The sequence below is a fragment of the Onychostruthus taczanowskii genome, unplaced genomic scaffold (assembly GCF_017590055.1).
Source record: "Onychostruthus taczanowskii isolate IOZ18803 unplaced genomic scaffold, ASM1759005v1 scaffold30, whole genome shotgun sequence".
Classification (NCBI taxonomy): domain Eukaryota; kingdom Metazoa; phylum Chordata; class Aves; order Passeriformes; family Passeridae; genus Onychostruthus; species Onychostruthus taczanowskii.
In genome coordinates this window covers 1,511,419-1,526,012 of record NW_024500350.1, presented here as the reverse complement: position 1 = coordinate 1,526,012, position 14,594 = coordinate 1,511,419, and the positions used below count along the sequence as shown (strand labels likewise).

Genomic DNA, 14,594 nt, shown 5'->3' with positions numbered 1-14,594 from the left:
TGCTGGTTCTCTGTTGTGGGGCTTCACAGGGATGCTTGAGGAGGCTTGGGGCTCGAGGGACAGCCTAGCTGGACACTCTTCTAATGAGCCTTCCACTGATTTCATTTCTCCTACAGAACAGAACAAACCAAAACCCACACTGGCTCTAGATCTTCCCTTTACTTTGCTGGCCAGGCCTTCCAGAATAACACAAGTGCTGGATTTATGTTGGTTTCAGAATCAAATCAGAATGATGATACAATAGGCAAATACAGCTGTTTGCCCCCAGCCCTGTTTTTATTAATGTCAGAGAAATATTTTTAAATGGAAACAAGATGAAGCTTTTTAGCAGGGCCAGCACTCCACAGCAGAAATTATCAGAAAAGGGTCTGTAACAGGCCAAGTGTGTGTGTGTGTGATATGCAACAAGATGGTTTCTGGGGGACACAGGACACGTGCAGCTGAGGATGGGAGTGCAAAGGCTGTGCAAGGAAATAAGGCACTCTTGTCTGCAGCTGTGGCTTCAAACAAAAATCAAGACTTGATGTTAATAAAAATCCCTGTATACCCTCACTAAAAGATATCCAGCAGTCTGTGTGCTGCACAGAGAGCTGCAGCAGGTCACTCACTGATGGCAAAGCCACATGCTGAGCTGGTCCCTGCAGCCAGACTGCCCAGGAGCTGACACATCACATGTGGTGACCAAGTGCAGGCAGCCCAAGAACTCTGCATTTCTCAGCAGTGCCTGGCAGAACATCTCTGATGACCAGAGAAACATCTCTGATTCCTCAGCACCCCAGAGGAATATTCAACAGCACTGGCCCCTCACACTGAGCTGTGCCCAGCTGCCACATGTACCCTTCACAGCATCAGTCTGGGGGCTCTCAGTCTGTGCTGAACAAGCCTCTAACTTATCTCTGCATCTCCTTGTATGGAGCTGCCCTCATCCAGCACTGGAATTTCTTGGGACTGCCACAGGGATTTCTCCCCACTGCCTGTAGAGTGCAGGGAGCCACCAGGTGCCCTAGCTATGCTCTCTTTAGCAAAACCTTCAGTAAAACAGAGACACTCAGTGGGGGAGTGAGACATGAAGAGTGAACCGAGAATCCGTTCCCAGGAACTCTATCGCACGCTCCCATTTTTTCTCACACTTGGATGCTGCTCTGCTGGGCTTTGTGACCTTCAAATCTAATTTCTTCAGAACTTACAAGAATTACTCACAGGCAAGGCTAAATACATACAAAAAATGAGAATGAAGTTTGTGACATTCTCAAACTAGTGAATCTCTTGAATAATCTCTGATAATGTCACTCTCCTGGGAGAATTCTCACACGTTCTCTTGCATCAGTTGATACAGAATCTGTATACAACTAAGCAGCCCAGGGAAGCCTGCAGACAGGCAGACTTGTCAGATGTCCTTGCACGCCATGAAAACAGTTTAAACATTCCTAAGTTAAAGGCAAAAGGTGCTGAGATTCAGTTTTATCTAGAAATGGGCAGATACATGCAGTGCTCCCTCCCCCAAGCTACTGAAACAAATTCCTCCAGGGCTCTCAAGAAGTGAGTGCAATTTATTCATTAAAAAATTCTTATATTAAGTATACTGCTGGCAAAAACTGCAGATCTCTGCAGAGCAGGGCCAGGATAACAGAGACCATGGCAGCACTACCACCTGCCAGCTCAGAGCTCTGTGCTGCTCTGGAGACAGCTCTCTAGGATAAGCTGTCCATTCCCAGCATGGTCTGTCCTCAGCCTCTCTGCAGAAGCTGCCAATAAAGTAACCAATTAGTGTCATGTTTAAGCTGTGTGATCTTTATTCACCTCTTTCCCTGCACACAGAATCTAGCACAGCACAGATATGCTGTTGATGCCCTGAGGCACAGCTGAAATGGAATAGCATCAGTGTCAGGTCACATGGCCCCAGTTTCATCAGAAGCTGGACTGAGACCAAGCTGATTCCACACAGGCCACTGCACAGTCATCACAAGATAACTGCTGTCAGTTACTACCAAACTCCCCATCATCCTGCAGCCAAGTTCAGGTGGTGCTCTATAGCTGAGCACTTGGGAAGGGAGATTCTGGCAATTACACACGGGTGTGGAAATGCAGCTCACCTGTCTCCTGGCTTAAACTCTCGTGAAACCTTGGTCTTCTTCTTCTTGTGCTTCCGCTTCAAGTTTTTGATGGAGAGAGGGATGCTCTTCTTGCGGCAGGTGCCACTGCCACTCTGGGATGAGGCAGTGGAGCTAGCAGAAGAGGTGACAGAACTGGTGTCATCGGTGTCATCAGCTGCCTCATCATCAGCATCCTGCTCCATGGACTGCAGCCGGTAGTCAGGCAGCCCTTCATCCTTCAGGAGAAAGGGAGGCTGCTGCTGCCGTGCTGCTGCTCCCCCTTTCTCCTTGCCTGTTTCTTCAGGCTGCTCCTCCTTTCTCTCCCCAGGACTTGGTGCACTGTTGGAAGAGTCATCCAGCTCACACTTGGATTCAGGCTTAAGCTCTTCTGATTTTTGGTCAGCAGCTGCAGCAGACTCTTTGTCAGGGGCTTCACTGGTGCCCTGAGACTCCGGGGAGCACGACATGATCTTCACAATCTGCTTCTTCAGCAGCCGTCTCACCTGGAGGGAGCAGACGTGGGTCAGACCTGTGCCTGGACACTCAGCAGGCTGCCAGCCAGCCTGGGGAATGCTCAGCTTTGTGCAGGAAAAACAGCACCCACAGGGCTCTGCAAATTTCAGCTGCACCAGACTACTCTGCAAACCAGCAACTCACAGTGCTCTGCTCAGGAACAGCACTGCAATAGCCCAAGTAAAGTGAGCTTTGCCCTTTCAGCTTATTTTAAGCATGTTTTGAACTTTTTTTGTTATGGAAGGTCACAAGAAGCTGCACAAATAAATCCATGTAACATGTACAGACATGCAGAGAGGTCACCATCTACACACTGATGACATCCTGTTATTCTAGGAACACCATGGCTCTACAGCCAGCAGGTACAGACCATAGCACGACTCACTTGGCCTAGGAAGCAAAACCAGCTTCCTTGTTTCACTGCAGCAAGGATTTAACTGAACATTTCAGCTCCATGAGAATGCTAAGGAAAACATGTTTTTAAATCCCAGCTGTCAGAGCACACTTGACCCCTGCAACGTGACACTTCTGTGTTGAGGCCCTGTTCATGTTCTTTCAAGGTGTTAGCTGCATGCTTCACGCAGAGCAGTCAGCCTGCTCCACAAGGTGACTTCCCTGCTGGCAACACCAAGCCATTGCTCTTCACAACCACTTTAGGAGTCACATTTCAGACCACATGACTACCAGGAAGATCTCTGCTTTAAAAGCCACAGTGACCACAAATGCTTAGAGCAGTCAATGCCTCCCTCGACCCCTCAACTCACCTTTTTGGCAACTGATCCTTCACCCAGGACACAGTTCCTCTCTGGACATTCACAGGTGATTTTTGCAGGTTCCACTTTGTCTGGGAACACGTAGAGGCACCTTTCCCCAAGCTGCCTTTGGGCATGGTCAAAGCAGCCCAGACGCTTTACCCTGGCAGAAGAGGAGAAACTGTGAGCACAGAACAGTAACAGAACCCAGCAGTGCCCAGGGCCTTGACAAGGCTGGCATGGCCTCCCACCAACAGTGCTGCTGCAGGGGGGGCAGAGCACCACACCAAATCATTTCCAGGCACACAATTCTAAAGGAGAAGTGGGAATCTCACCAGGGACTGGGTGGGGATACAAAGGGTTTGGGTGGGACAAAAGTCACTCCTCTCCCTGTAGCTCCCCTCCTCCTCCCAGAGAGAGCTGCCAAGAGACATCTGGGGTTTTTTGCTGTAATTTGAGAGTTGCTCCCCTCCAGCACAGGAGCTCCAGGCAGGACCCACACTGACAGTGCTGCTGCTCATCTGACTTGTCTTTTGAGCTTTCCCAGCCCATTCCAGCAGCTGCAGCCTGCAGAGGGCACCAGTTACTGCCTGAGCACCAGCCCAGGCTGCAGCCGCACCCCTGAGCTCCACCCCTGACACACACGGAGCTGCAGCCTGCTCCAGGCAGGAATTGGAGGACAAGGGAAGAAGAAAGCTGCTGCCAGATACCACTCTGTGCACCTGCCAGCTGGAGAGAACTTGGCATTACAGGATGCTTGCCCTCAAGTGTCTGCTAAACTAATTTGGAAGTTGCTCTCGTATTTTTAAAGCTCTGGGATATGCAGGCATGCAACATGAAAAAAAAATCCTGCTGGAAACAGAAGCATTGCATCCCTTCACCTGGTAGGCCTGTCACCCACAGTCTGCAGGGCCTGAGTGCTGGGAGTGAAAAGGGGTTTTCAAGGGGTCTCACCTGGACAGCTTATCCTGGCTGATTATTGAGGGAGGAGGGCTCACACTGTCAGTACCTCCAGGACAGAAGCTTTTAGTGATCCAAGTAACCTTTAGTTCTACCACCTGTACCTACAATGTAGTGATAGAAAAGGCAATTACACATTTCAGAGACTTTCCCAGAGACTTCCCATATCTCAGATCTCAAAGTTTACATACAGTAAAGTGGCAAACCTGCTTTTATCGTTTAATATGGGCAAGTGAAGTTTCACCACATCCAGGACAATCACAGTGCCCCCAAACCCTGATCCCTGAAAACAGAGATTCTACAGGTTTTAACTTCAAGGAAAGACAAGTGGCTTGGGAAGGAAGCTATGGTGCATGTAAATCAGCAGTTCAATGTCACAAAGAGATATGCTAATGGACTTGGAGCTGCTCCTTCTTTAAGCAAAGAATCAGCAATATTTCTCCCTTTTTGGACAGTGTGCAACATTAAGTTTCAATAGAAGATGTGCTCCTACTGCCCTAATGATCAGCAGTACTGCCCTCTGTGTGCTGACACATGATCACTTTACAGGGTGCCAGCAGGGACCTTTGCTAGGATGCTCAAAAGTCCTGCCAGTCCCCAGTGAGAAATTTGTCACTTCAGAACACCACAGCCACAGCACATTTGCTCTTGGGAGGTTACCATGGCAAGCTGACTCTGATCCAAACAGCCAGCCAGGGACCAAGCAAGGCACAAGGTGGCCATGTGTCAGTCCTTACCTCTTCCACCACCACTCTGAACTTGCTCTTTGTGCTCAGAACAGGCTTCACACCTGAGAGCCACTGCACACTGGAGAACACTTTAGATGGCCCAATGAGGACTTGTCCAGGATAAAAGCCATATGAATCATCAAAGAAGAGACCCTGTGGGAGAAATAGAGGGGAGAAAAACAGCATAAAGGACTCTAAGATTTAATATTCCAGTATTTCCCTTCCCCCTTTTGTGATCAGCAAAATTAACTACAAAGGTAAAGTCTGCAAGATGCTCATCTCCTGTATCTCATCCTCTCCTGAAGGGAACCCAACAGTTCCTATAGCAACCTGCTCTGTCACACATCCAAACAGGACCAGGACTTAGTGCAGGAGAAGCAAAGGTACTTGCAAGAAACTAAAGATGCATATTTCCACACAGAGGTTCTCAGTAACAAGGTAGCCAAGGTCAGCAGGGCAAGGACATCTTTTCCATGCTCTTATTCAAGCACCTGTATCTTTCAGAGGGAAAGAATGTATGCCTTCACTCCTCTGCTTGTCAAATTAAGTGTGTAAATGCTATTCCTGTCTCAGGTGGATTAGTTAATATGACAGTTCTTTGAAAACAAAAACAGGACAGTAAACACAACAATTGCTTTCCTAGAGCTCCTTCCCACTGATACTGAGATTCAGAGTGTGGGGGCGGACAGAGCAGTTTAGGGTAGATAAAATACTGAGCACAAAACTATTGAGTCTTGTAATTTGTCAGAAGGGATAAGAGCAGTGTGACAAGATCTAAGTCAGGTAACCATCTAACACACAGCAATTCTGAGCACAGGATCAAGAGTAACACTGGAGACAGCCTGTGATTCCCCAGAGGACTCTGTACACTCTAAAGGCAGCCTGACTCAAAACAAGCCATCTCACAATTGGGTAACCAGAAGCTAAATGTTGCTACAACATCCATTTAGTGAGCAGAAAACACACTGCACAACCCAAAGTAGCAGAGACTAAGGTATTAGAGAATATCGAGTGACAGACCACTTCTTTTCTGTACAGAACCAGAAAACCACAGCAGCACATCCTATTGAACTGATATTCCATTTACTCTTCAACAAGCTGGCATCAAGTTTTAGCAGAAGTGCAGTTTTAGATCAAAGGGACCTTTGCTTTCAAGGCTGGGAAGGATAAGAGCTCAGAGCTTTGCTAGTTCCTAAGAATCACACGTCATCCTCTGTCATCTCCCAACACTGCTGCCAGGAGTGCAGCAAGGCCCTTTGGAAGAACAAGCAAGCTGTCATCAGCCTTTGAAGGTGAGAGAGGTTAGATCCCATCACACAGCAAACTGTTTTACCCAAAAGCAAGCAAAACCTTCCCTGCCACGTGATTTGGAAAATGCCAGTGTGGTTGGTGGCAGGTCTCCGTTCAAAAAACACCATGGACTGCAGTAACAAGAGACATTATCTTATATGACCTGAAAACCTGCTTCTAGCAGAACACCTGTTAAACAAAACCCCCCTTTCCAGAAGAGGAACAGTTTGTAAAAGCAGTAAATGGAGTAAGAGCCTTCAGAAGAAGGTGCAGAGAGAAGGAGCAGTGAGTGAGCTGCCTCGACCCCAGCCATCTGACAGTGTGTTACACAAGTCGTTTACAAAGAAACCAATTGGATGTATCAATTGTAATACCTCCTCAAACCCTGCTCATGACTAACATCACCTTTAAACTGTTACTGTAATTGATACATTCTTGGGATTAATAAATGCCTATGAATTTTGCCTTCTCCCTCCCTCCTGCACAAAAAGTTTCCAAGACAAAGTTGATCAAAAGGACTCTCAGGAGAGCCAACAGCTCACCGAGTCACTGACGTGGGGACAAACATCATACAGCTTGGCTCCATCTTCTGTGCTCATGGAACACCTGGAAAGCAGACAGGAGACACAGGGTCACATTTCCAGAACCATCCACCCCAAAAGCAAACAGCACCCAAGGAACTGACACAGCCTGAGCACATCTGGCCATGCACCCAGCAGTGTATCACTGAGCTTTTATGGGCCAGAGAAAAACTGGTTATAGACAAACTGTTAAAGCATTAAAGGTATCTAAAGGTCCCATTCAACATGTAAAAAACCAAGCTAAATAACAGGCTGGGTGCTGGACGAGATCTCTCTGCTGCAGAGGTCCCTTTTGTTACTCACACCATGCTGGGACCTAAAAGCAATTAGGGCATATTTCCTGCAGTAATAGCTTAATTTTCAGAGTAAGTTCTGGTGGCATTTCAAATGATTCATTAGGAAGAGGTTTTGCAAGCAGTATCTCACTTTACACAGCTGTGCAGGAGCTGGTACAAGATTCCAAGCAAAGTTTTAAATTGCACCAATAACTGCAGGCATTACAGACAGATGTGTGGCTATTTTTCACTCCTAGTTCAACGTAGACCTAAGAACCTTCCAGCCTGGGTTAACTGCACAGTAACAGAGTCAAACTCTCAGATGCATCCACCAATCATCTGCTACAGCTCCCACATTACTCACTTCTCTCAGACTCAGAGCTGCCTGCAGGGTTGGGGATTTGATTGTTGTGTTTTAACCAATGTCAACACTCAGTTTACAAGACAGATGGGCTATTCCCCAGCTGCCAGGCCTATAAGCCTCTTGGCCCTCCACTGGATCCTTCCTTCCCTTGTGTCAAGAGTTTGTTGGATAAGACAGGCCTCAGTAACAGAGAATGTAGTGAATCCATAAGGGTTAGTAAGTCACTGTTAGCAAGAGGAACAGAATTCAGATCCTTTTGCTGGCTTTGCAGAAATTTCACCACATATTTCTTTCAATATCTCTGGTGAAATTTTTCTCTAGACTTTGGATTGTGTTTTCATTTATAAAAAATTTGGTGAAAAAGAAAGCTGTTTCCATGTTGGGCTGCTTTTTCATCTTTGATAAAAACCACAAGCCTGCAAACTTCCATCATTTCACAGACCCTTTTTTAAGGTAAGAATTCTCCCTGCATCTCAGTGAAGTTATGCTCTCCTACAAGAAATAGTCTGGAACAACCACCCATCTTAAACAGCTACTTTTGCAGAGGACAAGCACAGTTTAAAGACCAATGTGCTTTAGTTCTGGAGGACTGATCTGCTTGGATTGAAAAAAATTGTCACCTTTCAGACTACAGCCTTTCCAGAGGGATGTCAATGAGTCTCAGTGTTTTCAGAGAAAGAAGTATTCTCCTGCTCTACATCTGAAGATCATGCAAGCATAGAACTTATCATTATGTAAATGAAGCCCAAACTGTTTCTTGCTTTTTTAAAACAGATCAGGATTGTGAAAACCACGGGGGACAGTTTTCCACAGGAAGGAGAGAAGTACCTGGCTCCATTGGAGAGCTTGAGGATGACCTGGTTCTTCAAGTCATAGACCTTGCCCAGCCAGCAGTCATAGGCTATGTAGTCACCATACATGAAAGGCTGTGATGAAAACAGGAAACAAAACTTTTTAAGCAATTGTTGTAGCTGGAGCCAATTTTTATCACTAAGACTAATTTTTCATCCCAGAGGAGCTCATATCCTACTGTCTTCCCTCAGGCTGTGACTTGGGACGACTTATGACATTTCTGCTCCTCACTCCCAAATTATCTTTATCTCAGAGGAAAAACAACAATGAAATCCTACCCCACCTGGTCTCTGGAAACCAACTATGCAATCAAAGAGAGAAACAGATTTGTTTGAGACTGTTCCAGCTCAACAGAAACATGCTTGACTCATCTCAGCATTTTTATAGCCTGTTTCAACAGCAGTGGTGTCACAGCTCAGCAGCTCTGGGCCACGGCCATGGGCTGCCCTGGTCAGGATGCCACGCCAGCTTTCCACATTCAGTGCAGGAGTTCTCACATCATTTAATGTCAGTCTAGCTCTTCAAGAAAATTTGGTCTCAGCAATGTGATAAGAAACACAGAACAGATGGGGAGATGAGGAGATGCTGCATCATCTTCTGCTAGGGAGGTTTTTAAAATAAAACCAAACTGCAGATGCCTCTTGCACAACATGGATGCTTTGCCTTCAAGAGAAACTTGAAGTACAGCAGCATCCCTCCACACCACCAGGCCCTGGCTGCCACGTGTGTTTTGGCTGTGTTCTCACCCAGATATGCTGCAGGTCTTTGCTGTTGACAGGGTAAAGGATGCAGTTGGTTCCCACCAGCTTCACAGCACACTCGATGTTGACGTCAATTACGGTTCCACACTGACTGTCCTGAAAACACAAATGGGAAAAAAGGCTTGTTACCTAGGGAAGGTCCTACATACAAATGTCTGTGTTTTGTGTACAAGTCATAAGTTCAGAGACAAATAAACCTCAACACTAAACCCCCTCTTACCCTTCAGGTCCTTGTTCTGCAGGGGCATTTCATACAACACTATGAGAGCTCAGAAGGTGAGATCACTATTACAGACCTGTAGTGTTTTCTTCCCAGGTAGAATCTGAAATAGATGCTAAAGCAGAGACTCCTACACCTGGTCAAATAAGACCATACTATCTCAGGTGATTAGTATTTACTTGCTTTAAAATCTGCTTTGCTCCCAGCTCCACAAGACCATCATGCAGGTACTGCCTTGAGTCAGCAAAGGCAGGGATAGATCAGCAACAAAACAGAAATTCTTTAAAGCTGTTGTGACTTTAACTCACAATTTTGAAGGACATTATAAATAGTCTTTATTTTGTGTCATACTGAAAAAAAAATAAATCTGGCACCTGTGGTCAAATTTCAAGGTTTGCAGCCAGATAATTCACAGTTGGTCTAATTATAAGATGGTCTGTCATTATCTCCCTCACTTTTTAACAAAGTTTTAATCTTTTTTGTCCCCAAGAAAAGAAGGCATGCTGTCAGGAGCCTTCTGGGGGCAGCTTGGCAGGGAGCACACAATGTGCATGTTGCTCACACATATGGTGGGGGCCTGCAAGGAAGGGCTGCTAACCCAAACACTGTCAAAGGCAGCAGCTGCCCTGGCCTCCTGACAGCTGGGACAATCGATAGTCTTATTTATTAAAGACCACAAGTCCATTATCAAAGCTGACTGAGGGCCAGCATGACAAATGCCCTGGTATGAGCTGTCCTTATCTCAAACATCAAGGTCTCTGCTCCAGCAGGACTTGAGCACAACACTCAAAAGGCTTATACCCTGCAAGAAGTGGATTTGTTTGCTCAGTTCTGTTCTTTCAAGCACAGGAAATGTTTAGTCAAGGCTTTCACTCAGCGCCCTGGGCAGCCCTTGTGGGAGTTCAGGAGTTTGCTGGTGCTCAACTCAGCAGTTTCATCTTGAGGACTGGCAGTTGGAGCAAAGACAGTCCAGGGTAATTCCTGGACAGACTGCTCAGCCCTTCTGGCTGGTTTGCTTTCCACCTGCCTGCTGCCAGTTCTCTCCTCACCCCACACCAGCCCAGTGCCCTGCAGCCCCGAGGCTCCCAAGGCAATGGGATCAGCAGAGTGGGGCCTGCCCCAGCACAGCCAGGAGGGCTGGGAGAGCCAGGCTGGCAGACCCCAAAGCAGCAGGGGCTCATTCCCTCCAGCTGCTCCACATATCACTCCCATGCCCTTCCAGAAGGGCTGGGAAGCAAAGGGAGCCTTTCCCAGCTTCAGCTCCATCACAACAGACTGCAGCTAAGCTTGTTGCCTGCACAGGCTGCCAGCAAAGAGCCCAATAGAGCTGTACCATCACTCTCACCTGAAAAGGGTTGGCCAGAACTACTTTGGCTTCACAACAGCTAGTGCCAGCACGATTCGAGCCGTGGGATGAGTGAGGACTGCTCAGAAGTGGCACCTGCTCAACAAACCCACAGCTTCTGCAGGCTACAGCACAGCCACCTGCCCTGCTTTTCCTCCAGAGTCAGCTAAAACAAGTATACCCACACCATCCTCTGGCTGTGCTTTGCAGTTCAGGCCCTGTGTTTTATACTGTTAGTCAGAACCAAAAACCCCTCCAGAAATAAATTCCTTGCCCTACACTGTGCATTTCAAAGTTAATTTTTTTTCCTTTATCAGCAGCCAACACAACAGCAGCTCTGAGACACGATACAATCCAACACCTGTGATTTTTGTGGATCATATTGTCTCCTGGTCTAAAATCCCTTTAATGGATGGTGAAATACAGCAAGCAATAAAACCAGGACTGGAGTGACTGATGTGCTCCAGCACCCTTCAGCCTGTTCCCTCAGTGAGTTTCCCCATGGAGAAGGTATCTGCACCACCCTAAAGGTGCCTCCTACCTAACACAGCTATTAGTCATGGCCAAGAGCAACAGGTTTAGCTCAGCTTGCTTCTCCTTCCAGTTATAAAATGCTTGAGCACGTGCAGAGCCCTGTCTGTGGTTAAGAATGCAGAGATCAATGCTGTGATCCAGCCCCAGGACCTACTGTCCTGTCAAACTCAGTTCTCCTCCCTCACCTGCCACTGAACCTTCCTTTATTAAGAGTTTATTTATTTCCCTGTCACATGAAACATCAGCCTGTGACAGAGGATGCAGATTTGCAGGCTGAGAGGTTCTGCTGAATCACTCTGACTTTATAGCAGTGCTCAGAAAGAGACATTGCCAACTTGTCTCATCTTCCAGGGCAGGCCCTCAGCTGGGCACAGCTCAAACACACCCATCCTTTCATTAGCTGATCCCATTAAAGGAGGGGCCAAATGAAAGCTGACATTTCACAGCTCTGTTACAAAAATCCATTTCCATCAATTCCAACAGCAGAACTGGAAAAGGGAAGTGACTGAACTGAGTGAGGAGAGCTGATGGGTTCAAGCCTCACTCACTCCACAATTGAGCGCACTCCCTAGACCTTGTTCCTGCTGCTTCTGGTACCCCGACATCATGCACCACATTGGAGATACTGAATATTTAAGCAGTGAATGGATTCCTCCCCATCAGAGACAAGGCTTTAAGGCAGACCAGCAAATTCCCATCTAAGAGCTCAGCAGCTCTGGAAACACAGCCATCAATCCTCTATCTTCCACCTCCCATCCTTCTACTCTTTCCCTCAGCACTCTCTTTTCTAATAAGAGGATCTTCACACCACCCTTATTCCTTTGTTTAAAAGGAACAGCACAGCCCAGAATCCTTTGAAGCAACAAAATCCAGGTGTCTCACAGATTACAGACCTACCTCTTACCTTTTCCCCAAATTAGCATATCACCTGGAAAAATTCCCTCTGCCACTTCTTCTGCTTCTCATCCATCTGGATTAGACTTTCAGGCCCAACTGCACTCAGAGAAAACGATCTCATTTTATGCATTTCCCCCTGAAGCAGTCTTTTCCCACACTCAGTGCTCAATGAGAAGCACATGGATTTTGAGTCAGCTCTCCTCTCTTGAGGAACAGAGGATTTCAAGTCCTTCTGGCTCAAGGTTAAAAACAAGCCCTAAGAGAGTGTGTTGAATACAGAATAAGTTCCACATTCTCCATTTGCCAGGCCAACTGGCGCAGGGCAACCATCCCACATCCTGAATTTGGCAGGCTGACACTTGCAGGTTTTCTATTTTAAATGCTCCTGTAAATTTTGGAATATATCTGTTAGCAAGTGAAGGCTTTCTTTGGGATAAAGAGGGTTTTTGTTTAATTGTTTATTGTTTGATTTACCCCCACTATCATTTAGAAACATTTGAGGGTGAAGACATGCAAGTCATCCTCAGATTTTTTGTTATACGCTTTTCATAGAAAGAAGAAATTGAGTTATAAACTCACCATTCCATCAATTAGAAAAATGAAGTCACTGGGCACAAGGGTCAAGCAAATACCATTATTAAACATGCAAACCAATAAAAATGAATGTACAAGACAACTGCTGGGTACACATCTACCAAAGCATGTGCAGCAAGCCAGGGGAGCCAATTTCTGCTCAAATGAGAATGGAAATTGCAAACAAAAGCAGCACATCCATGTTTGCCAAGAGGAGAACAACCTGCTGTCCTGAAAGCTTAAAATGACTTTAAGAAGCACTGGATAACAAACAGTTGAGAGACAAGACTCAAAGCATCCCCCTGAGTGAGAAGAACATTCTGACAGCTCCAGCTGTGCCAGGTACAACACTGTTAACAGCCTATAATTCCAGTTTCTACCTGTTCATTGTTTTGTATGAGAATTCTTCCATAAAGCTGCAGTTTTAGAAAAATATGTTCACTTCAAATTTCCACTTCAAACAACCATTAAATTTCTTATGGAAATACTTTACTTCAGCAATTTTCAAATTATTATTCAGGCTTCTCATTCCTTTTTTTTCTTTGTAATATTATGTGAAAAAGGGGGTGGGTTAACTTTAATTAATTGACAAAAAAGGCTTTATTTAAAAATAACAAAAACCCAAACAAGCCAGACAGGTCAGAGAATAGCCCTCTCTATCCTGCACCAGGCTGCACACCATGTGGTCCAACTGCAGCAGTTAGTGGCCAGCTGCTTCCTTCATCACAGCCTTGGTAGCCACATTGCTGGAAGCTAGTCAAGAGAAGATGGAGGCAAACACATGGCAGGGCCATATGGCTCAGGGTTAGAGGTTAGCTCTGAGCCACAGCAAGAAATTGCCAACCTTGCTGAGCTCCTAAAGAGTGCACATCCCATCTGATCATTGATACTCAACAATCTCCCCAGTATTCCCTACACAAAACCCAGTCCACACATCTCTGATAGGTACAAGTGCCATACAACTGCAACAGAGGGGCTGGGACATAGAACAGCATCCAGAAAGAGCAAAGGGAACAATTATCAGCTGCTGCTGAGGAACCAGCTTGCCAGCAGTGTTGGGTTTGCTGAATTTCTGGGAGAAGCTGGAAAAGATGCTGCTTACTGTAGATTGAGAGGTGTGTCTGAAAATATTCTCTCCAAATTCTCTACCAGAGCACACAAAGAGGCAAAGACAAGCTGTGGAACTGGGATCTGCCTCACTCCAACCTCCCTGTTAGGTCTGGGAGAGCAGGTCCACAGCCCCCACATCTCAGAATGGATTAATGCAAAACTTTAATAAGGTAGGGTAGACAGGCTTCTTGTCTCCTTCCCTGACCATGCCCAGGATTGCTTGCTCAGGAGACCTTTGCAGATATGCAACTGTACAGAGGCAGCTTTAGGAGAATTGCATTTTCACTGAAGAGAGCCAAGTCTATCCAACACTAAAAACAGAACAACCTCAAAGCATTACTGTACAGATCCATTCAGGCAATTTGGCAAGTCCTAGAAATCCATGCAGCAGTATCACAATCAAAAAGGGACAAAGGAAAAAAAGCACTTACGCTGGAGCTCATGTGTCTGACCACATCTCGAGGGACCACTGAGCGATCTTCAAGTTTCAGCTAAGGAGAGAGAGAGAAAGACTGGCTTTAGTGATGACCCCAGATGACACTTAGTCAGAAATAACATGACAAATACAAATGCACAGTATCCCAATCCTCCAGACTGAGGAGGATTGCAGTGAAGAACGCTGAGGCACTTCCACACACAGAGTTAATCCCCTTGGCATAGTTGCAAAATCCAGTTGACAGATCTGACATCAGCAGCCAGGGGATCCATCCATGACTGTGCTCTAAGTCAGCAGACACATCAAAAAG

At 46.3% G+C, this 14,594-nt stretch overlaps 1 protein-coding gene across 1 annotated transcript in view; it reads right to left on the bottom strand.

Moving 5' to 3' along the window:
• UBE2O (ubiquitin conjugating enzyme E2 O) overlaps positions 1-14,594 on the bottom strand; it is a 62,303-nt gene that overhangs the window by 14,522 nt on the left and 33,187 nt on the right. The window contains exons 2-9 of the mRNA XM_041409115.1: positions 14,280-14,339; positions 9,155-9,265; positions 8,385-8,482; positions 6,879-6,942; positions 5,056-5,199; positions 4,313-4,422; positions 3,371-3,521; positions 2,094-2,596 (exon numbers count right to left, since the gene is read on the bottom strand). Coding sequence (XP_041265049.1) covers positions 2,094-2,596; positions 3,371-3,521; positions 4,313-4,422; positions 5,056-5,199; positions 6,879-6,942; positions 8,385-8,482; positions 9,155-9,265; positions 14,280-14,339 — 1,241 coding nt within the window. The remainder of the gene's footprint in view (positions 1-2,093; positions 2,597-3,370; positions 3,522-4,312; positions 4,423-5,055; positions 5,200-6,878; positions 6,943-8,384; positions 8,483-9,154; positions 9,266-14,279; positions 14,340-14,594) is intronic.